Genomic DNA, 24,953 nt, shown 5'->3' with positions numbered 1-24,953 from the left:
GTCTCTTTTTCAGTCTCCCTTTAATAAAACATCACATTTTCCTCATTTACCTATATACTATGCCCACATGTGAATTAGCTAATTATATTTCAGTGAAGCAGCTACAATTGTTTCTTATTTTTTTAATGAAACATAACCACATACAAACCAAACATTCTTACCATATGATCATTTCATTCTTGTTATCTGATCAGTAACTCACAATATCATCACATAGTTGTATATTCATCATCATCATCATGATCATTTCTTAGAACATTTGCATCAATTCAGAAAAAGAAATAAAAAGAAAAAAACTCATACATGCCGTACCCCTTACTCCTGCCTGTCATTGATCACTGGCATTTCAATCTACTACATTTTTTTTAACATTTGTTCCCCCTATTATATATTTTTATGCCATATGTTTTACTCATCTGTTGATAAGGTAGATAAAAGGAGCATCAGACACAAGGTTTTCACAACCACACAGTCAAATTATGAAAGCTATATCATTATACAATCATCTTCAAGAAGCATGGCTACTGGAACACAGCTCTACATTTTCAGGCACATTCCTCCTGCCTCTCTAATACACCTTAACTAAAAAGGTGATGTCTATTTAATGCATTAAGAGTAACCTCCAGGAGAACCTCTTGACTCTATTTGGAATCTCTCAGCCATTTACACTTTATTTTGTCTCATTTCTCTCTTCTCCCTTTCGGTCGAGAAGGTTTTCTCATTCCCTTGATGCTGAGTTCCAGAGGATTTCTGTTCCACGTTGCCAGGAAGGTCCACAGCCTCGGGAGTCATGTCCCACGTAGAAAGAGGGGGGGCAGTGAGTTTACTTGTTGTTTTGGCTGAGAGAGAGAGAGAGGCCACCACGTCTGAGCAACAGAAGAGGTTCTCTTGGGGGTGACTCTTAGGCCTAATTTTAAGTAGGCTTGACCTGTCCTTTGTGGGATTAAGTTTCATATGAACAAACCCCAAGATTGGGGGGTCAGCCTATTGCTTTGATTGTCCCCACTGCTTGTGAGAATATCAAGAATTCTTCACTTGGGGAAGCTGAATTTTCTCCCTTTCTCACCATTCCCCCAAGGGGACTTTGCAAATACTATTTTATTCACTGTTCAAATTACTCTGGGATTTATCGGGGCATCACTCTGGACAAACCTACAAAATCTCATGCCCTACTCAAGGTTCCAATTACTGTGATGTTCAATTAAGCTGTCCACATAAGTTTTATTAGGAAATGCACTAGTCAAAATATAAATTTTGTACCAAATAAACATTTTTTTGCTTTAGTCTCACACATAAGTTAAAGTTTTAAAATATGAGTTACCATCTATTTTCAACACCCTGCAGTATTGACATTCCTTTGTTCTTCCTCATGCAAAAACACTTTTAAATTTGTACATTCAGTCACTATCATTATACACTCTAGGCATTCCTAGATTATACTATCTCAGTCTTTATTGTATATCTTTCCTTCTGATTTGATTTGTGCTCCTGCCACAAATAGGGACCTCCTCCCTCTATCATTCTCACATTCAGCTTCATTCAGTGTACTAACATTATTGTATTACAGTTAGGTAGTATTGTGCTATCCATTTCTGAGTTTTTACACTCAGTCCTGTTGCACGATCTGTATCCCTTCAGTTCCAATTACCCAATATCTACTCTATTTCTATCTCCTGATGGTCTCTGTTACCAACTGTGTTTCTTGTTTTATGCAGTCTGGGAAAGCTGTAAGAATTTTGAAAGTTGAATTGTGTGCTATAAGGGCCTTTTGAGTTTGGCTTTTTTCAAGTAAAGCATACTGGTAATTACTGCCAGCCACATTTACCTTCCATAGCTTTCCTTCTTTTTGCTAACTGGTTTGGTTTGCTTGTTCTGATCAGACTTCTCGTAATTGATTTCCACCTGAGAAATTCCTGCAGATGTTAGGGCCTCTGTCCAGTCCATACAGCCACAGGAAGATTAGGTCTTGTGAAATAGCTACCTTCTGCATCTATTTCCTATATGCCCTGCAGCAATGTTGACTTTTGTGAAGCTGATTAACACAGCCTGAATTTACCATTTCTGGTTCTTTGGTCTGGCTTGCTTTCTTGGTTAATTCACATGATTTGGCATTTATACATGGACACCTGGGACAATCTGTCTTTGCCTCAAAGGATTAAGTAACACAGTTTGGAGCTGACTTAAAACTTTTTTTTCCCTCATAAATTGGGCCCTGGACATCTTTCATAAATCAGGAATGTTTCTTGGAAATGTAATTTCCACTAAATTCAGTCCCAAGGGTATTTTTCTATAAAAGCACATTCTTGTTTTTTCTGTCAAAAACAAATACATTTGATGATTGTAATACCTTTGATAGAAACATGATTGAACAGGAAAGCAAGTCCCTTATAAATAGTTCGATTTACTATTAATCCATGTTCAAAGCATAACTATAGCTTTATTAAATAGAAAGCAGCTCTAGGAAAATCTTTATTACATTTATTAAAGCAAAATGTCCTAGTTCAGCAATGAGTCTGAAGGAATCCTCTCATTAAAAAATAATGTATGGGGCGGGCCGCGGTGGCTCAGCGGGCAAGAGTGCTTGCCTGCCATGCCGGAGGACCCCGGTTCGATTCCCGGCCCCAGCCCATGTAACAAAAAACGGACAAACAAATAAAAAATAATAAGAAAAATGTTTCCCTTTCTTCCTTCCTTCCATCCTCCCTTCCTTCTCTGTCTTTCTTTCCTCCCTTTCCTTCCTCTCTCTAAAAAAAAAAAAAAAAAAAAAAAAAAAAAAAATAATGTATGTATTAAAACCTAGTGTATTCATATAAACAATTGGTAATGCCAGTGAAAGATATAGTAAACTATGCAAAGAGTAGGAAAAAGGGTTCTGATTTTCAGCTGTGGCTCACCCTCCATGGGATCCTACAAACCAGTGAGTTATATTTTAATAGAGGAAAACTGTTACATTACACTTGATGTCTTTTGAATTTTTATTAGGAAGGTAGCAGAACTTAATGCTACTTAGAAACTTGGTCTCAGACACTGTTTTCCTAATACAGCAACTCTGTAAGATTGTGTTCACTCTATAGATGAGCTAGGTTGATCCTGATTGAGAGTAGACAATTTTCCCAGAGGTTAGAGAGCAGTGGTTTGAACACAGGTCTGTCTGGATGTTCTTTCCACTCTGCTCAGCAGAAGGGTAGAGTCCTCATTTTCTTTTCAAGTTAGTGAACATAATTCTTTTTATTTGCAAAGTAGTTTATAGTGCTTTTATTAACATATATATTTATATATATAACAATTTTTGTCATTTTAAGTATACAATTCAGTGGCATTAATTACATTTACAATGTTGTACTAGCCCATCACCACCTTCTGTTACCAAAACTTTTTCATCACCCAGAACAAACTGTGTACCCATTAAGCAGTAATCCCCCCTTCCCCTAGTAACCTCTAACCTATTTTGTTTCTATGAATTTGCTTATTCTAGATATTTCATGTAAGAGAAATCACAAAATATTAATTAAAATTTGCCCTTTTGTGTCTGGCATATTTCATTTAGCATGATGTTTTCAAGGTTCATCCACATTTTAGCATGTATCAGACCTTCATTCCTTTTAATGACTGAATAATATACCATTGTATGGACATTGAACACATTTTGTTTCAGCATTCATCTGTTGAATGACACTTGGTTGTTTCCATCTTTTGACTATTGTGCATGTTGCTATGAATATTGATGTACAAATATCTGTTTGAGTACCTGCCTTCAGGTGTTTTTTTGGTATATACCTGGGAGTGGATTGCAAAATCATATTGAAATCCTATGTTTAACTTTTTGAGAATTGCCCCCCAAAATTCCTCAATTTTGGAAGTTGTATCCTTTATTTCAGACAGTTAGTAATAAAGAAGTTATGTGGTTCATAATTTCTACATCTTAAAGAGTTGCTAGTAAATCTGTAACTTCTAATATTTGTCAACTGCCAGTTGAATGTGTTACTTAATAGATTTTACTCATACATCTTGATGTAAATTATTATGCAAATTAAATTGAGTTGCTTCACTATTTTAATTAATATTTAGATGTAGATTTAAATTTCAGCACTTGATAACTTAAGTTTATGAATATAGGAGACTCACTTAAAATGTTAAGCTGGAGTAAAGTCTTAGTAATAATCATGTAATGTTATTGATGAATGAAATGGATCTGTGGTCTTTTATCAAAATGTTTTTAAAGTGAATTTCTATAGGATTTTTTATCTTTATTTCTCCAAACAATGAGTTATTCCTCCTTAATTGAAAATCTGTTGATAGTGACAGCTTTTGCAAAGTTGAGTCTGCAGGAGCATATGTTGTACCGTTAAAGGGCTAACATTCAAAGTATATTTCTACCCCAAGACTGTTAATTCTTTCTGATTGTTTGCTTCCTGATTATTTGCACTGAAGTAAAGTGTTATGATCTGTGGCATGGTGAGAGCTATGCTTTTTCTAAATGTAAAATAAAGTTGCATTGACTAACTTGAGATTGTCCATATATGACAGTAATGGCCATCAACATAATTTTCTACCTCTTACACAAAACATGGCTTGGAGCAAATACTGTCTGTCCTTTAGTTGGCTTTTATTCTTTTAAGTTCATTATAAAATCTTCTTAGGCATAAGATAAGACAATATTGCAGATGTAGTTAGGGAGCCGAATTCTCTGTTCTTTTTAATATTAAAATACTATCAGATGCCCCACCTCAGTCAAGACTGTGGGGTGAGAAGTTTCAGGGCTCCATCCCCCACCAGAAGCTTTGAAGAACCAGCAAGAGCTGACAGAAACATCTTACGCAAAGCTCTAGGAAACAAAGGATTGTAGTAACAAGGTGTGTGTTGAAACAAGAAAAAGGCAACTTAAAAGTGGTGGGATCTTGGGTGGGCCACGGTGGCTCAGCAGGCAGAATTCTTGCCTGCCATGCCAGAGACCTGGGTTCGATTCCCAGTGCCTGCCCATGAAAAAAAAAAGTGGTGGGATCTTGTGGTGCCCTGTCTGGTTATACCCCTATCTCCTCACTGGCTCAGCAGTGAGTTGGCCTGAGTGTGTGTCCCTGATTCTAGGGCAGAGTAACTGTTGTGCACAGACTGAGCACGTATGCCCAGTCTCTCTAGTGGCAACCTAAGGAACTGAAATAGGATGGACACACACTGCAGGCTTGCTGTCCCTGCCTCACATAGCTCTCCTACAGAACACTGTGGAAGAGTAGTCAATTTGTGGTTGCCTAGGGCAAGTTGTTGATGCTGTAGGACATACATTGCAGTGCCAAGGACAATGTGAAAACTGTTCTCTAGGGAAGAGGGAGCATTTGTATCCATGTAAACAGGGAAATTCCTCAGGTCATATGCACATGCCTCACCGAGACTAGATACATATGTGGGGAGGATCCAAGAGATACCTATGCTTTGGCCTCAAGCTGTTCTTTACATTCATTGTTTGGATAAACCCTGAAAGACAGTATTCACATATGTCCATTTACAAAGACTAGGAATGGTGTTTCCTTTTTTTTTTTTGTTAGCTCCTGGCATTCAAAGAAAGTTCTTTCATAACACTAGCTTGATATAAACTTAAGGAACAGACACCTCAGATTTTAAATTCCAGTGATAACACATTAAAATATTGAAACTTCCAGTTTCAGGAAGGGACCACAAAACATATAAAGAAACAGGAAGCAGTGGCCCAGGCAAAGGAGAAGATTAAAGCATCCATCAATGAAGATGACCACATCTGGAACATACCAGATGAAGACTTTTTAAAATTTGCCCTAAATATGCTCAAAGACCTCAAGGAAATCAGGAAAATGATAGGTGAATACAAGGAGTATATTAATAGAGAGAAAGAAATTATGAAAAGGAATCAAACAGAGCTGAAGACTACAGTAACAAAAAACTCCCTAGAGTGGTTCGACAGCAGATTGGAGCAGTCAGGAGAAAGAATCAATGAACTTGAATATAAGACAATTCAAATCACAGTCTGAGGAGCAGATAGGAGAAAGAATGAAGAAAAGTGAATAGAGCCCGAGGAACCTATTAAAAAAAATAGAGCAACTAAAGTGACAGTGACAATTAAATGTAATACATGATCCTGGACGTTACCTAACAAAGGAGGAGAAAAGGCTCAAAAGGATGTTACTGGGATAAATGAGAAATATTGGAATATAGACTGTTAAGCTTTATGGTGATATTAAATTTCTTGGTAATTGCACTTAAGGTATTTACATGAGTGAATATCCTTCCTCTCAGAGGAAGTACTTGGCAATAGTAAGTGTTCAAGGAGCATGATGTATACAGCTTACACTCAGGATTTTATAAAATGAATTGATAAACATGGATTAATAGAATGATATAGCAAGTGTGGTAAAATGTTTAAATTGGTGAATCTGGTTATCATTGGGGTGATGGGTAGGGGTATGTTGGAGTTTAGTATAAGAAGTTTATATTATTTTTATATCTCTCCTGTCAGTTGAAAAGTATTTCATAATAAAAAGTTTTCTAAAAATACTGTAGATTAACTGCTAAGGAATTGCTTCTTCCTAAAGATGTATGTTTATCTACTAACCAGTTTTACGGTGTCCTTTTGTACACTAAGTATGCATTTAAGTGCGTAATTAGCTTGATTTGATTTGGATATGGTAATTTCTTTTTGAAAGAGTTTGTGCCAATTCTTTCTCCTCTCCAAATGGTTTCAGAACATGGGCCCTGTGCCTAATGTCAATTCCATAAGGCTCCTTTGAAGTAGTTTTTTTTGCCCCCCACATTCCCCTCATCACTAGACTTTGCCATGAGGAAGATGTGTGCCTATAATCAGGCATTTCTTCATTTTAGGGTTGTCATTGCAGACAAAGTGAACCAAAAAGAGCAGGTTTGAGTGGGGGGAGGAAAAGTTATATAAACTGTATTCATAGTTAAGTATTTCCTTCCAGGGAAGGTGAATAATGTCTTGTACTTTTTTCTTCCAAAAGGACTTGTCATGCAACAACAAAAAAAAGGTGGCCAAGGGCAGAGAAAACTTTTTTCTTTTCCATGTTGGTTTGCTTTTATTGTAAGACAAACCTTTCATGTTTTATTGTTACGAAGTTTAAACTTAGCCTAGAGGTGCCAGTCTTGAGTGGAAACAGCTGCAGAGTTGGTGTCCCCTGATCAGGTGGGACTTTCTTTGAAGTAATATGTTGCCTTTAAGAGGAAAATTGAACATGTGAGAACTTGAACCTGTAAAACTCATCATCAGCGGTTCCACCATTGTTAATCTCTTAAGTAACTGAGATAGCGAACTTTAAGTAAAACACTGGCATTTAAAAATCATTTTCTGAAGTGAATATGTTGTTACTTTGTGTCTTAAAGTACAGAAAAGGAGGGGAAAAATCACTATTAAAAATATAACTAAGACCCAGAGCATGTTCCTTAGTAACTCCTTTGACTGGTCTGAACTGTGATTTTGACCTTACATTTTCAGATAAATGCCTTTAATAGAGTAGATTTGGGTGGTTGGGCATATACTTGAATTTAAACAAAAGTCTAGAGATTAAGGATTTTCTGCTCTTTCTACATTGATTGATATTGAAACATTTCTTATCTATTTAGTTGAGTAATAACTGGGACCAGTGGACTTAGCCTCATTCTTTTTTTCTACTAGGAAAAGTTGAACATCAGAGAACTAACTTTCTTTCCTTGGGGGGAAATAGAAAAGAAAGGCATGGAGTCAGAGGGACAAGAAAAATGCTGAAACATTTTCCTTTTAGGCTTTTGATTTGCTTGCCAAAAAAATGCCTCCAGATGGAGAAAACCAAAAGTTCTGATTGTAAGCCATTATGTTTTTACTGGCCTACCTCCCCATCCCATTGCCGGGTTTGAAATCTGTAAGCCAGTCCAAATCCTTTACCTCATTTTCTAGTACCAATTTACTGTCTTACTCATCTTCCAGCTGCAAGGGGGTGAGGCAGGTCGCCTTGAAATTGAACCCTGTGCCATTTTATAAACCAGGCAACAGCAGATTTTCCCAAGGAGTGTTGATGGTGATGGCTCATGTTTCTCCAAAGTTCCTGAGTCTCGCCAGCCATGTAGACTTGTCTGTGACATGTGCAGTAGGATTAGCCTGGGAATGAATCTGAACAAGCCCTTGTGGCTCTGTGTAGACTTGTTACCACCGTGGTTGCCTAGCTTTCTGGGCTGTTGCTTGGGGAGCATAGTTGGTTTCTTGGCTGTACCTTTACTTCAGGGGCAGGAGACATCTTAGCACTCTGATTTCCATGGGAGGTGGTTATAGTTTAGGGGTTGAAATTATAGGAGAATCCAGTATCTGTTCATAGTAGGTAGAATGGCTTTGGAGTCTGGTAGACTTGAGTCCTATTCACTGTTATACCAGTAACTAAACAGAGTAACTTTGGGCGAGTTATCTTCTGCATCCGTAAAATGGCAAATAATAGCATGTCAGGTTTTGTGTGGTTTAAAAGAGAAGGCTTAGTACTCATGAGAAGTACTCAAATGTTAGCTCCCCTCCCTCTTCATTATATCCATGTTGAATAGGTTAACTGCTGTTTGTAAACTGATGAGTTTTCCTGCAGTTACATTAAATTATATGGAAATTGGAATGGTATGACTGATGTTCAGATACTGCATTTTTAGTGGGGTGCCAGAACAGTACCTAATGCAGGGTCGATTGGATAGGGCGAAGTAACAATTTTTATTTAATCTGGAAATTTTTATTGAAGTGATCATCCTTTCTATCTACCCTACACTGTCACTTAAAAAAAACAACAAACAAAAACTAGAGTTCATAAACACATGAGTATGAAAGTAGCAATTTTTAATTAAAATTCGCATTTGTGTAGGACACAGTCATATGAAAGAAACATGCCATGGTCACATATACATATACGAGAGAATTGTCTGAAATCACCCTGGGTAAAGAGTAAAAATACTTTCTTCAGGCCAACACCAGCTGGATTGGTGCAGAGCTGTAAAACCAAGTATTTGGATCAAAAAAGATGTGCGTTAGCTTGCTTGCTCATGAAGAAGTTCTGTGCTTTTGGAACAGAAAGGTCAACGTGATTGAGATTGACTGAGGAATACTTTGAATTTTGACATTGCAGTAGTCTGAAATCATGAAAGAAACCTTTTGAATTTTTGCAGCACAAACTTGAAAACCATTAAGGCAAGAGAGAACTGGGAATAATATGTGGTGCTAATTATAAGAGGTTGGTCAAAGGTTTTGCTGTATCTTGGAGTTGACACTCAGTAAAGAGCATCAGAATACTCTGAAAGGTCATTGAAAACAATTCCTCTCTCAAGCCTGAAAAAAAAATCAGATTTTGACTCCCTTACCTGGAGTGTTAGCTTTTTTGATGATGGTAAAATAAGCTTATCTCAACGTTTGGGATATGTGCTACCTATGTGAAGTGATTTTTTTTAAAAGTGACACCACAGATATATTTTTTATTTTAATAATTCCATATTCATTTTAATACACCTTAGGGAAAAATATTGTTAGCACTCAAATCCATGATTTCACCAATATTATTTAATGTATGCCTAAATTTTTTATAATGCATGTGTTGATTTTTTTTTTAAGAAAATAAGTAAGTAAATGATAGTGTAGGTGAGGTGTAGATTTAGTAAAACTTCTAAAGGTAGCACCAGAATGTTCTAGTTTGTTAGCTACCAGAATGCAACACACCAGAAACAGATTAGCTTTTAATAAAAGGGGATTTATTTTGTTAGTTCTCCAGAGGAAAGGCAGTAACTTTCAACTGAGGTTCTTTCTACGTGGGAAGGCACAGGGTGATCTCTGCTGGCCTTCTCTCCAGGCCTCTGGGTTCCAACAACTTTCCCCGGGGTGATTTCTTTCTGCATCTCCAAAGGCCTGGGCTGAGTGGTGAGTGCTGAGATGAGGTATGCTGAGCTGCTTGGGTTGTGCTATGTTGAGTCTCTCATTTAAGCACCAGCCAGTTAAGTCAAACATCATTCATTGCAGCAGGCACACCTCCTAGCTGACTGCAGATGTAATCAACAACAGATGAGGTTCACATGCCATTGGTTCATGTCCACAGCAATAGAACTAAGCACCTTCACCTGGCCAAGTTGGCACCTGAATCTAACTAGCACTCTGAATAACTGGGTTTGAGAAATTCTGGTAAAAATTAGGATTTGGTCATTTTTCTCAAATGGAACCTTTTTTTTTCCCCATGCTTATCTTCTTACAAAATTTGATTAAAAATTAGGTATTTAAAATTTTTTCTACCAGACCATTAAAATAAGCTTGTATTTGTTTTTTTTTAATAGTTAAAACTGGTTATATTTTGAAAGATAGTGGTTAAAAATGCTCTGTGAGTATAATGAGGGGAGGGAATTAATCTCCACACTTGGGGTGTCTGGACACTCTGACTTGTGCAGCCTTTGGGAATTGTTTGGGATCACTACTTGCCGTGTTTCTCAAAAAGTTGGCATTGGTCAAAAGTGCTGAAATGACAAGGGGAGCTTCCTGTTGACATTGTTTATCTGAGCGCTTGGTTGTGGCATCCATATATAACATGGATAGGAGAACTCAGGATGCCTGAGGCTATTCGAAAGCCCTGCAGAGAGGGTCTGTTCAAGAGCTGTGTCTTGGCTTGTGTCCATGTTGTCCGAAGTCCCATCTACCCTCAACCCCCCACCTACCCATCCATCAGTGTTGCAGGCTTGTGTAGACATAGACAGAATGGCAAATAAAGCTTTTATCTCCTATTGTAGGCAAGGGGACCAAAGTCATTTATAAATGCTTCTCTAACAAGAAAGAATGATGGAAATGATGGAAATTATATAAAATAATCATCTGTTTTATAGATGCTTATTTTTTTTTTAATGTGTTACTGGTATTTATAAGAATTGACATATCTTTCCTCCTTCTTTGTAGGTACTGGTTTTGGATTAGGAATTGTTTTCTCCCTTACTTTCTTTAAAAGTAAGTGTGATTCTTTACTATCTTTCAATATAGTGTCATAGTGTATTCATATACCTAATAGGGACACTTCAGGAAGGCACATCTAGATGGCTGCCAACCCATACATTTCTGCGGTTAGGAAGGCAAGTGTAAAATGAGTTAGACCAGAATGTAGACTCTGAAGAGGTCGACTGGGTTGGGCATCTCCAGAACTCCCCCAGGCATTGAGTCAGGGTGCCTGATATCTTAAATATGATATCATTAGAAAAGCCTGTACTTCATGTAAGTGAGTCATTTGGCCAAATCCATGCCCTCGGATAGTTCTCAATGATTGTAATTTTTTTCTAAAGGAACTTGAAAATGAGAGTCCTCCTAGTAATACAAACAAGTGGACCAGAAATACATATGCTTTTTGGCCACAGTTTCTCCTAAGCAGAGGCAGGCAATATTCCTTTCATTCTGTGGAAGAACTTATGAAGTTTGGCTGTTGAATAGAAGCCAAAGGGGTCACTTTGCCCTCTTTTATGAAGAACTGGCAGGGACTACATAACTAGAGAATAATAAATAGTACATGGTACTGATATGAAGTAATAATTTACAGTATTGTTTACAATAATCAAAATGTCTAAATATTGGTGACATTCTTGTATGTTTTTTTAAGTTCAAATACTTTACTGAAAGGTGTCATTACTTCTGATAAGGTTAAGAAATTAGTTGAAATAAGCAGCTGATTAGAGCTGACTTAGTAAAGTTAAACAGTTCAACTCTGTCTTCTGTTTTCGTATTGTGTCACTCATTTACCTTGAACCTAGCAGTGTAGGTACTTGATAAATTACGTTAATGAATCTCTTTTTTCTGCCATTAATTAAACATTGGCAAAAAATGAATGGCATATTATAGTCATCAGTGTGATGCTTGTTGAATGAATATTTTCTGAACCCTAAGCAAATGTAGGTAAGCTAGAAAAAGCTTCACCATCTCCTAATGGTTTCCTTTTGGGATTTTTCTTTTTTTGCGCATTAGGAAGAATGTGGCCGTTAGCCTTTGGTTCTGGCATGGGATTGGGAATGGCCTACTCCAACTGTCAGCATGATTTCCAGGCTCCATATCTTCTACATGGAAAATATGTCAAAGTATGTACAGAAATGATTTTTTTTTCTGTCTTTCTAAAGAAAAAGAGGTAGTTTCTCCTGAGACTCTGACTAACTCTTTAGAGTGCATATAAGTAATAAACCATTTGTTTCATCATGGCGTCCTGGAGGGCCAAGCTGCTCTTTGGCCTTTAGCGACAATAAAGATAATTCTTTCTTTAGAGAATTGGTGCTAAAATTCTCTCCCCTCTACCTTCAGATGATTGGAATTGATGAAGCTGCATGAAAGTTTACCTCAATGGTAAGGTAGATTTGTGTTAAATATCTATAAGGAGCACTTTGTATTTAGGATCCCAGAGTGCCCATAAACATCTTAAACATATTCAAGCTGAATCTAAAGACTGCTGGGACTCAGCTATTATTCTGCTTTTTATTGAAGGGCGCAGGTTCTTGGCTGTAAGTCCAGCATGATTCTGTTGAAACCTTTATCTTCAGATAGATTTGTAATGATTCAAACAAGCTGGAAAATTACTGTTACATGTGCCTCCAGTGGGAAGATGGTAGCTTGCTTCCTAAAATATTTGTGTGTAGCAACCTTGCCCTTACTTTAGATGGTCCATTGCTGTGTGGCTTCAGTGAAAGGATCCTGGAAGGCTGGGTGTTTCTCAAGACAGAGTGGTATTTGTTTTTGCATCCCCAAGGTCCAAGACAGAGTAGGCACTCAAATAAATTATACATTGGATGAATGAAATGTGACATTATTGGATGTTAGTGTTTAGTGACCTCAGGCAGACTAAGGCCTAATCTTTGTTGCAAAGTGAGTTTAGGGTTCTCTGAACAGAACCACCATCCACCTTACAGTTTACCTTTGAGCTCCAGTCACCAGGATCTGGGCTGTAGTGGGGGTGGCTAGTGGGAAGAGCAGAGAGGTCAGGAGAGACCTGGGGGTGAGTCCAGGGCCATCACTTGATCCATATGTGATCTTAAGTTGTTTTATTATCGATCTTCTGTTTTCCATCCATAGATGAAGATTTCTTAGAAAGATGAAGATTTCTATCTCAGGGTTGTTTTGAGTAAATGAGATTGTATTTGTGAAAATGTTTTTAAGCTGTGAGGTGCTATATAAATAGGAACACTGGTTGTTATAGTTGAAGCCAACCAAGAAAAGGTGATTGATTTGCCCATTGTTCTACCATAATAACAAGTAGAGCAGAAAATGGGGTACAAAGGAGTGTCCTGCTTCTGATCTAGAGCTGTAGCCATAAGGATTAAGGAAGCTCCAATAGCAGTCTCCCACCCCAGCTCAGGAGCCTCCGTTTTAGAACCTGCTCAGATTGTCAGCTGCCTTCTGACCACCGTGTGTGTGCTAGAAAGAAAATTGGGGGCAGGGAGAGTTGGCCAGCTAGGAAGCCTGGCAGGCCTTTCCCCACCCTCCATATTAATGAACCATCTCTGTGCCGAAACGAGGGTGAGGTAATCTGAGGGACAGTGTAGGAATAGGCGCAGCTGCATGGCACCAGAGCTGGCGACCCTCACTTTCCACTGTTCCCTGACTCTTTACTTTCCTGGCACCAGAGAGCTGACAGTTGGGGAGAACAGGATTGGCCTGGGGAGGAGCTTCGGTCTTTTAATTGTTTAAAATGTTTGCATTGTTCCAAATTGAGTTGTCATGGGTGATGGCTCAGGGGCAATTATATGCATATTATATATTTAATGGCTGGGAGTTACTGTGGAAAATATTGTTCCATCTTTTGCAGTCTTGTGTGAACTGCTCCAAAATGGCCTTGTAACTTTATCTGAACTTGAGTCTGTGCCTCGATGTTGTCATGCTCTACTCTCTGAAAAGAGGAGCAGAATCCCAATTTGAGGCTCTGTGCTCACAGCATGGTGACTCCTTGTGGAGTGTCTGATGTGCCCTGTGGACCATCCTAGGGTCTTTATCTTTATGTTCTTTTTCTCAAGACCACCCACTAGATTTGTGAGGGAGGTTTTATCTTTATTGAGCGGTTAAAAAAATCTGAATTTTACTGAGGTTAAGAAACTTGCCATCGATCAATCATTAGTAAGCTATTGAATCCAGAGCCCTGCTCTCTCCACTCACCTATGTTCCCTTTGATGGGTTTTAGGAATGCAGTTATCCAGGCACCGATTATTTAGCCCTGTTCTATTTCTCTCCAGTTTTTATCCCTCTAAGGTTGGAGGAATCACTCTTTTGTGAACCTGGGTGGGATGTGTACAATCCTCTTGTAAAGATGGGTTTAAAGTAAACAATATGCTAAGGGTTTGGCCCACTGGTTTGTGTAGTGAGGGTTGTCAAAATGCTCTGTGTAGTTCTCATTTCAGTGTTCTTGCTTTACAGGAGCAGTGATTTATGCCTGAGAACATCCCAGTGGGAGGAAAGGAGAAATCATGTTTATTCCTCAGGAATATTGAAGTGCCCTGGAGTAGGCGGATGTTCTTCTGTAACAATGTTATCAGTAATGCTTTATACTCCAGCACACGGTGTATGTATCTGAAACCAAGTCTGTTTCTTGTTTTGTATTTTTTTTCCTGGAAATTGGAAGGAGGTGGTCTTAAAAGAAATAAACAAAAAATAGGAATTGCAGTGCTTTGCCTATGTTTCTTTGCTTCTGGTCACTGAGGATGAGGACAGATGTATTTGTCTGCCGCAGCAGGTGTAGCTGCCTAGTCACAGCCTCTCTGAGTGCCCTCTTGAAACCACAGCCCTTATGCATTTCTCCCCACATATCCCCTAATGTGTTATTTTCAGAACTGCTTCCACCTCATAAATCGGAGGTTGCAGATTGTTGCTCCAAGGTCTGATGGAGATGGCTAATGTCTTGAGGAGCCTCTCCATACTACAACAGCTCTTTAAATCTGTGTTCTCACCAATGAAACTGACAGGACAGATCTCAACTGTTGTGTCCATTGCACTGAAGTCAGTAATCTGTGTGGCTGGGTTACCTTATTGATGTCATATCCTTCAGCTGCATGGTACTTGACATAATCCGGGCTTCAGCACTGAGGGCTTTCTCCTGGCTGGTGGGGGAAGCTCCTGGTAGACGCCCCTGGCTGACAGGCCATGTATGGAGGTGACTTTATCTTCACCCAGCAGCTGAGGTTTGAGGAGCAAAAGCCACATCAGATACCCCCTTGTTAGCTTATGCTTATGGTTTCACTTGAACCAGGGAGACTGGGCACATAAATAATTTTTATTCTTAATATTTGTGCAGTTTCTATACAGAAACCCATAGCCTAAGCTAACATACCTTATTTCTCTCTCTCTCTCTAAAAAATTAAGATGGGCAGAGCTTCATCCCACTTGTTCCTTCATTCTTCACATCTTTATCTACTATGAGCTAGGCACAATTAATTCTAGGCTGCAGAGATAATTGGATGAAAAGACACAGCCTCTGCCTTCAGGGTGCTTAGAATCTGATGGAAAGACGATCATGTCAGCTCTTCTGACACATAAAGAATTGTTTTAATCTGGTATGGGTATAGATAAAGGAAGAGGGCAATCAGGGATGGCTTCATAGAGAAGGAAAGAGATGAATTGAGCCTTTAAGTTGAGTTAGGCGTACCAGGCAAGTGCAAAGGCCCAGAAACATCAGAGTAGTTTAGTATAGTAAGACTGCGCAGGGGTAAGGGAGAGATGTGGGAAGATGAAACTGGGTGCCAGGGGTACAACTAGTATCTGACCCCAATTCGGGAACATTGATTAGACTTTATTTCTTGCAAGTGTTGTAACCAGTGGATTCAGGATAACAAATACTCCCATTTTTCTTCCCTCATTCTTTGCCCCACTCCCCTTTCCAGAAGGGCATGCCAAACTCTAGACCGGAATGGGCAGCAGTGTCTGCCCTGCAAACCACCCAGGTTCCTCTGCTTTCTAGGCTTTTTTGCATCTTTGGGTTAGTTAAAGCCCAAAGATGGGCCTGAGCCCAGGACTGTAAGGCATGACCATGGCTTGCCACAGCCATTCTGCCATTTCTTTTCTTACTTTGTGCCTTAATTCCACCATCAGAGCAACCCACGTAAGTAAAAGAAAAATAACCTTGCAACCTATTTCATCTCTTACAATTGTCTTCTCCATATTTGCTTTAAAAGTTAATATTTATCCCCAACTTTTCCACCATTTTCCCATCTTTATTCAGGCAGAAGGAAGAATAACAGGTCTCCTTCCAAAAAGGCAGTTGGAATCCAACTTCTCTGTATCATTAGTTGTTAAGTTTTAGGCATTTATTTGGATGAATCCCTTTGCCCCTAGGACCTTCGAAGCACCACTTACGTGTTTTGAGAAACTGGTCAGCTTTGCGAGGGAAGAGTTCTGGACAAAGGCCAGTCAAAGGAAGCATTGGCTGTTTGCTTTAATTCTCAAGTACTTTATATTCTTTGCAGAGACTGACTCAAAGCACAATGCTTGATCTTGTCGCTGCTCCCCGTTCCCATCCCAAATCAACTCTCAGGAGGTTCCAGCCTGCTGGAAAAGGCACACATTCTGTTGTACTTTAAATTTCATTAGAAATTCAAGTCTTCTGGGATCCTATTCCCTTGTGGGATTGTGAGACCTTCTGGAACCAAATACAGGGAAATTCATGGGTTTGGGGAGACAGATTGATGGGAACCCAGCTGGGCACAGGATACTGAGATAAAGCTGTGGCGCCCCAAAAGTGGTCTGCTCTGCCAACATATATAAATACATAGTCTGAGCTTGACATTGTATAATTTGGCCCAGAACAATATGTATTTTGAACTCATTTAGGTGAATGACTTTGGCATTCCAAGTACCCACTGGGGGAGGCCTTATCAGACTGTATTTGCCTTATGCAGAAGTATGCCTTTCTTCTGAGAAGTGGCCTCAGAACACACTGTGGAGCTGTCTCCTTTTTGAGTGTCATCCTCGCTCAACCATTTCAAAAGATTCATGGATTCAGTCTTGAAATCCTGCTTGTAGGAAATGTAGAGTTCGATAATGAGAAGGATAACCATGTAGTTTTGCTTTTAGTTTTCCCAAACCTCACTGTTTACATTTTTTTTATGTAACCGAGCCATAATTGCATTTTACTCGTCGCGGTTCAATCTGATTGTATTGTTGAAAGACTATTTTTGAACCTGTCCAAATAAACTCTGCGAAGTATTTCCACAAGGATGTACTCCATGGTGCTGGAACAGCCTTCATCCTAAGTGGTACCAAGACACAGAGTTTCCTGTTGCATGCTTTCTAATTACATAAATGCAAAGGAAGTAGAAGGGAGAAAGTGGAAATTCTTAGTACCAAAAGGAATTAAATTCAGAATAATAAGCTCATCTGGAAGCTATCACCACTCATTTCTTTAAGTGTGCAGCAATCACCACTTCCCCTCTGACACCAAAGGGTGATGATGGAGTAAACACAGACCCGGGCAGGAGCAGGGCAGAAGTTCCCATGTCCACTGAGTAACCTCCGGGTGGAGCAAGTGTGAGGGCCAGTGACCACTGCTAGGGTGATGAAGTACCTTGAAGGAAGAGGGCACAGGACGGGACAAGGGAGGGAGCAGGGTTGTAAAGAGGAAGAGCAAAGGATTTGGAGCAAGGATTTGGGTTCAAGTTCTTGCTTTGCCATTTACCATGTTACCGTGGGAGGTTCCCTAATGTCTTCAAACTCCAGGTTCCTCATCAGTAAAGGGGAGAAGAAGAATTCCTACCCTAATGGCTTTGAGAGTCAAATATGTGCGTTTTTAACACAAGTGTTTAAAAAGAAGCTGTTGCTGTTTGAATCAAAATAGAGTACACAGTATTGGTACGTAGTCAGAACTGTTGTAGAACAGAAAGGGCCTAATTCTTAGGCTCATGGAGTTGCTGCCCTGGGTGAAAATCGGCAAGATTTGAAGAAGAGAATGAGTTTCCTGGTAATAAACAGCAAACAAACAAACCTAAAAGTTGCTGGGAAAACACTGTGCATCTCTATAGATAAATATTTATTAAGGTCATATATTTTCACTGTACCCCATTGAAATACATGAGAAAAGCCCCTTTGGCTTCTCTCCTCCTGAAACTCTAGCCTAGCTTTTTTAAAAATTCAGAGTTACCTACTGAGCATGCAGTCATGCCCATCCTAGGCTTAGGAGAGGCAGGGGAAAAGAAGACACTGAAGAAATAGAACGGGAACTTGAGAAACCCTCAAGGAGTTTCCAGCCAGATGGAAACAACTGCTATTGAGCATTTGACTTCTGTTGTGAGGGGGGGAGGGGTGTCAAGAATTCTTGGGTAGAAGATGGGAAGGAACTGGGCTAGAAAATAGGGAAGAAACAGGCTCGGGAAAGGAGCTTGTCAACTGTCAGTCAAGTTTCATTCCTACTCCTGCCTGTTTGGGCTAGGCAGAATGTTCTTTGAACACTTCAAACAAATATGTGATAGTTAACTTTTATTGGGCATGCACTGTGTTCCAGTTACTGTTCTAAGACTTAATCTTAATTTAAGATTTAATGATGCTTAATGTTTACAACAATCCTATGAGAGAAATACTATTATCCTCATTTTATAGATGAAACATTTTGAAAGGCTAAATTAACTTGCCCGAGGGCAAATAACTAAGAGGTGATAGAGGCCGCATTTGAATCTGATTCCAGAGCCAGGGCTCTTAGCTATGCAGTTCTGCTGGCCAGAAGCTATTTAAACTGGGAAGGGTTTCTCAAAGTTTTATCATGAGTTGGCATACTTGTAATAGTTGAAATTGATCAGCACCAGTTTCATTGCGCTTAAATTGATAAGAACAAGCCAGTCCAATTTGAAATGAGTGGCATTTGTTAAAAAATAGTTCCTGTGTTTATTAAGCAGAAATGTATTACCGATCAGAGCTTCCGGTCTGCATTACCTGATGAGTTTTGCTAAATTCTTGCAAAAGCATTATGATCTTTTATTGACCCCTATGCATCTTAAAAGCTATACAATTTTCAATTAGAGTTTATTTGCCGGTAATTCACCAACAACAAAATGTACCCCTTGCTAGCCTTTTTGAAATGTTAAAAATGGCTCATGGGTTTCCATGGAAAAACACACCCAAGCAAAATTGTCTCTAACACCACAATAAATGAGGAGACAAGCATCTTTGGTGTTTTGGACATTTATTTAAACATATTTCATATGTTTTATCTGTTTTAATTATCTTAGTAGCCCAGAGGTTAGTTTTTATTCCTTCTTTTTGATGAGAAAATTGAGGCTCTGACTAAACGATTTCCCCAAGGCACCTCACAAAACAAACTCAGAGTTGCCTCCAAATCCAGTGCTGCTTCTCAGACATTCTTTTGTTCTGCAACAATCTATGCTTGAGTTCCTTCCCTGCTCTGTAATAAACACAGAGAATTCATGGTATCATATAATTGTTCATTCATCACCACAATCAATTTTTGAAACTTTTCATTACTCCAAAAAAAAGAATAAAAGTAAAAATAAAAATAAAAGAGAACACCCAAAACATCTCATACTCCCTATCCCCCCTATAATTTATTTTTTGCCCCTATATTTTTACTTATCTGTCCATACACTTGATAAAGGAATATCAGCCACAAGTTTTTCACAATCACACAGTCACACTGTAAAAGCTATATGGTTATACAATTGTCTTCAAGAATGAAGGCTACTGGATTACAGTTCAACAGTTTCAGGTATTTCCTTCTAACTATTTTAATACACTAAAAACTAAAAAAGGATAGCTATATAATGCATAAAAATAACCTCCAGAATGGCCTCTCCACTCTATTTGAAATCTCTCAGCCACTGAAACTTTGTTTCATTTCTCTTCCCCCTTTTGGTCAAGAAGGTTTTCTCAATCCCACGATGCCTGATTCAGGCTCATTCCTGGGAGTCATGTCCCACGTTTGCCATGGCAGTGATGTACACTTGGCTGGGGAGGGCAGTGGGTTCACCTGCCAAGTTGCCTTAGAGGGACCACATCTCAGCAATGAAAGAGGTTTTCTGGGGGCGACTTTTAAGCATAATATACGTAAGCTTAGCTTCTCCTTTGCAGGAATAAGTTTCAGAAGGGCAAGCCCCAAGATTGAGGGCTCAGCCTATTTAAATTGTTAGTCCCCAATGTTGTGAGAATATCAGGAATTCCCCAGGTGAGGAAGTTTAGTATTTCCACATTTTTCCCCAGTCCCTCAAGGGGACTTCGCAAACACTTTTTTATTATCTTCCCAAATTACTCTGAGATGTAATTTTGATGGTTTTTGAAACCCTTTTCCTTGACAAGGGAATCGGGAAAACTTGGGCCAGATTTGACCTTCTGTCTTAATTTTATTAGCCTGTAGATTAAATGTCAAGAAGAGTCACATATTGTGCTCGCTTCAGCAGCATATAAACTAAAATTGGAATGATACAGAGAAGATTAGCATGGGCCCTGCGCAAGGACCACACGCAAATTTGTGACATGTTCCATATTTTTTCAAAGAAAAGAAAAAGAATAGTCACATATTGCAATGACTGCAGAAATGCACGGTGGCTTTGGCACAATTGGTAGCAACAATCCCAAGGCCACAAGATGGTAATGCCCCTCTTATCCAGAGCAGGGGTCAGCAAACTGTGGCAAGTTGCCTATTTTTGTAAATTAAGTTTTATTGAGCACAGCCATGGCCGTCTGTTTACATATTGCCTATGCTTCCTTTCTGAACCTCAACAGCTGGGTTGAGTTGTGACAGAGACCATGTGTTCCTGAAAGCCTAAAATATTTACCGTCTGACCCTAAAGGGTGAGAGTTTGCTGACCCGTGATCCTAGAGCAAGTTAAAGCACCTCGAATTGAGAAATATTTTTAAATATCTACATATTTAGATACAAAGCGAGAACCCTTTTTATAAGGTATGCTGGGAACATTTACTACCTTTATATTTTACTTTTAAGGGGTGAAAATATATGTAAATTGATTTTTCTTTTTTTGGCATTTCCCCTTTTTTCCATTGCAGTAACATATATAATATAAAATTTGTCATTTTAGCCATCTCTCAGTTTACTGTTTGGTGGTGTATACATAGTATTTTTAACCATTTGAGAATAAGTTGGATGCATCATACCCATTTACCCCTAAATACTTCAGTGTATATTTTCTAAGAATAAAGACATTCTCTTCTATAACCACAGTACAGTTATGAAAATCAATAAAGTAACACTGATACAATAGTGCTATCTGATACAGTACACATTCAAATTTATAAGTTGGTCAAAATAACGTATTTTATAACTCTTCCCCATCTAGGGTCTGATCCAGGATCATGCACTGTACCCAGATGTCAAGACTCTACAGTCTTCTTTAATCCAGAATAACTCATCAGACTTTCTTTTTCTTGGCCTTGACAGTTTTGATGAGTACAGGCTGTTACTTTGTAGGACGATTCTCAGTTTGGGTTTATCTCATGTTTTCTCATGATTAGATTCAGCTTTTGCATTTTGGCAGGAACACCCCAGAGGTGACGTTGTGTCCTTTCCAGTGTGTCATATCAAAATGTACATGATGTCCCTCTGTCCCAGTATTAGTGATGTCAACTTTAAGCACTTGGCTAAGGTGGTGTTTGCTTGGTTTCTCCACTGTAAATTAAATAAGTAAATTGTGGGGAGATATTTTTGATACTCTATTAAATACACTGTTCCTTATCAAACTTTAATTCGATAGTTTAGCATTCATGGACGATTTTCTAAATTCATCATTCGTTATTTGGCATTCTATAAGGAAGAACTTTTCCTTCTCCCACATTTATTTACTCTTTTATTTATATTAGTATGGACTCATGGAATCTCATCTTACTCAACTGATTATAATTCATTACTGTCAATATTTATTTTGATGCTCAAATGGTCCACATTTGTCCTAAAGGAGCTCTTTCAAGCTGGCTCCTGTATCCTTTTGGTATATCCACTATATTCTTTGAACACAAGATATTCCAAGTACTTCTTGTATTTCCCCTACCCTGGAATCAGCCATATCTCCAAAGAGCCTTGGTTCTTTTTAGTGGGGATTATCATTAGAAAGTGCATTGCTATTGGTGTGTCATTGCTTCCAGGGCTGCCAGCAGACAGAGCTAGAATGTGTGTGCGACCTTGAGTTCACACTCATCTCTTAAATTCAAAACCTAGGGTTTAGTCTAGCCTTTTCCCCACCCATACTTGTAACTCCCTTCTAACAGTGAGATGCCTGGTTCTAAGGGATTTATTATTATTATTATTATTATTTTTTGCATGGGCAGAAACTGGGAATTGAACCCACGTCTCCAGCGTGGCAGGCAAAAACTCTGCCTGCTGAACCACCATGGCCAGCCCGGGATTTATTTTTTAAAGAACTATATTTATGAGCTTGGTCTCCCTGACTCCCTTGAGTGTGTGTGTGAGTGTGAGTGTAAATGTGCTATGAGAGTGAGTCAGTGTGGGTGTTCTCTTGGTCTTTATCTGCATCTGCCTCCCAGTTTCTGTCATTACTTGCCTTCTACAGTTCTTGCTGTCTCTATCTCTGGATGTGATCAAAACCCAGAGTACATTTTTATTATCATAATATTTATGGAATAATTTTTATCCTTACTCTTCTTCAGATAGGTGGTTGAGTTTAACATGTTTTTTTTTTTAATTTTTAAATCCCCCTAATAAACTTGCTTTTTTTAATTTAATTTTTTATTGTGAAATATATCTACAAAAAAAGCAATACATTTCAAAGTGCATTTTCAAAAGTAGTTATAGAACAGAATTCAAAGTTTGGTACAGTTTAGTTACAGCTCCACAATTATAGGTTTTTCCTTCTAGCTACTCTAAGACACTGGAGACTAAAAAGAAATATCAATATAAGGATTCAGTAGTGATACTCATCTTTTTTTTTCTTTTTTTTTTTTTTTGGTGCTACTCATTTTTAATTTGCTTTTTAAATGGGTGGTCCTGACTGGTCTTTACTCCAGGCAGTGATTTCCAGTTGAAAGAAAGGTTTCTCAAAATTCTTACCATAGAGTGTCAATCATCAGCAGAGCTTCTTCCCTGGGCCACTGTGTAATCCAGAGACAGTCCCTTGATTTCTGGCCGTCATTGTGAGAAGTTGTAATAGCCTTTGCCCCTTCCTGCCACCCAGGATGGGTGTGAGGTCAGACACTCTGTGATCAAGGAGAAAAGTGAAATAGCCAGCTAAATAATACTGTATAATATAATCATACAGCAAAATATCACGAAAAGAATCGTCCCCCAGTGAAACTGGAGATACAGCACTAGTGAGAGCTGTCACAAGTAGACTCTTTCACACCACAGAAGTAAAGAGAACGCCACCACTGTCCAGACTTCTCTTCCTCTTTTCTCTGTGGTGCTTTTCATGGATAAAACCCACATTGTACCTGTCTTACCATGAAAAGTCCTCCTGTCGAGAAATACAAAGATGACTATAGATCATCTCTCATTTCACTTAGATTCCTTTCCTGAGGACTTGGAGGAAGAGCCATAGAACATGTCAACCAGCAGCCACATCTAGTAAGGGTTCTCGACTCCTTGGCCTGGGCCTCACTATTTGGTCATAAAGCTTATTTTTAGCCTCAACCTATTATCTGCAGAGTGTTAGGTAAGTCATTTCTTTTGCTTTGCCATAATCTCTGCAAGTCTTCCAGATGGCCTCCCAGTCTCCAGTCTTCCCCCTCCTTTTCATTCTTCACATTATTGTATGCATGTTGTTTCCTGTTCAGAAATTTTTGGTGGCTCACCAAGGCACAAGATATAAGCCTGAATTTCTCTGGCTGGCATTCAAGGCCTTTCGCCATCCAGCTCCTGTCTCCACCTCCAACCACATGCCCAATGCTCCCTCCATGGAGTAGCATAGGAACTAAGAGCAGGGCTCTGAAGCCAGGCTTTGTGGGTTTGAATTCTCATTCCATCATTATTCAGCTAAGGGAACTTGGAAGTTACTTACTTTGTCCATGCCTCAGTTTCCTCATTTGTAAATGGGGATGATGATGATAATAATAATACCTCCAAAGGTAGAATTTATAAAGAAATCCCTCAGGGTAACAACAAAAAGACAAACAACCCAATTTAAAAATGGGCAAAAGACTTGAATAGACATCTCTCCAAAGAAGACATGCAAACGGCCAAAAAGCACATGAAAAGGATTTTTATTGGTTTTGTTTACTTCTGTATTCATAGCACCTGAACAGAGCCTGGCACATAGAAAACCCTCAATAAATACATGCTAAATAAAAATATTGATCTTCTTTCAAAGTATTTAATTTAGAAACAAACTTTCCTAGGAGTGACAAATTCATTCAAACAAATAAGTTTCATCTCGCAAGCCAAATGTATCCATTTGGTGGTGACCGCTTAGAGGAACTGTGTTGAAAATAATTCTAAAGCTGTTTCTGGGCCATTAAAAAAAAAGTGTTGTGCTAATGCTGTCTCCATGGTGTGTTAGAGGTTCAAGGGCCATCTGTTTGTCATATGCAAATCCCTCTTTCTGGACCTTTCCTTACTTGGCATGGATTATTTCCTCTACTTGCCCAAATTCTGCTCATATCTCAAGCCCCTGCTCAAATCCTACCTCGTCCAGCAAACCTTTCCTAGCCATGTCAACCCTTGGGATTTCTCCCCTCTGAATTCCATATGGAGTTATAGGCCCTTATGGCTGAGCAACTTCCTTGGCAATGAGCTTTTCCTTTGCTCCTCTATTTCCCATTATTTGTGTGTCTCTCCATTTCCCTTAGAGGGGAGGGCTTTATGCCTTATTCTATCTCCAGTACATGCCTTGCACCATGCTGGGCACTTGGTAGGTGTCCAAAAAAAATATATTGAGTGTTTTAGTCAAGACTCTAGGAGGCAAGTAACAAACTCCTTCAAATCACCTTAAGGTAACACACAGGGAAACCTATTGTAAGACACTGGAGGCAAAGGTGAATCCAAGGCAACGGTGAACATCAAGGACTCAAGGCAAGCACCAAGCTC

The 24,953-nt window shown here is 38.9% G+C and overlaps 1 protein-coding gene, 1 long non-coding RNA gene and 1 other non-coding gene across 4 annotated transcripts in view; 2 read left to right on the top strand and 1 right to left on the bottom strand.

Annotated features, from left to right (window-relative positions):
• Positions 1-14,632, top strand: part of MICOS10 (mitochondrial contact site and cristae organizing system subunit 10) — a 53,232-nt gene extending 38,600 nt beyond the window's left edge. The window contains exons 2-4 of the mRNA XM_077151052.1: positions 10,910-10,957; positions 11,960-12,069; positions 14,387-14,632. Of these exons, the coding sequence (XP_077007167.1) occupies positions 10,910-10,957; positions 11,960-12,069; positions 14,387-14,395 (167 nt within the window). The 3' untranslated portion in view covers positions 14,396-14,632. The remainder of the gene's footprint in view (positions 1-10,909; positions 10,958-11,959; positions 12,070-14,386) is intronic.
• A 4,496-nt stretch (positions 14,633-19,128) lies between these two features.
• On the bottom strand, positions 19,129-23,615 carry LOC143664290 (uncharacterized). 2 transcript variants are annotated; one of them, XR_013166400.1, is made up of 3 exons: positions 23,372-23,615; positions 22,983-23,128; positions 19,129-19,352 (listed from the first exon to the last, which is right to left on the bottom strand). It is a non-coding gene; the product is annotated as an uncharacterized LOC143664290 (long non-coding RNA). The 2 variants fall into 2 exon arrangements; XR_013166401.1 differs by lacking the exon at positions 19,129-19,352 and adding an exon at positions 21,255-21,587.
• On the top strand, positions 20,346-20,452 carry LOC143675206 (U6 spliceosomal RNA). Its single transcript, XR_013171449.1, has one exon. It is a non-coding gene; the product is annotated as a U6 spliceosomal RNA (small nuclear RNA).
• Positions 23,616-24,953: the final 1,338 nt, after the last annotated feature.

The sequence above is a fragment of the Tamandua tetradactyla genome, chromosome 2 (assembly GCF_023851605.1).
Source record: "Tamandua tetradactyla isolate mTamTet1 chromosome 2, mTamTet1.pri, whole genome shotgun sequence".
NCBI lineage: Eukaryota > Metazoa > Chordata > Mammalia > Pilosa > Myrmecophagidae > Tamandua > Tamandua tetradactyla.
Note: the sequence above shows the minus strand (reverse complement) of the source record. Positions and strands in the feature narration are given on the sequence as shown.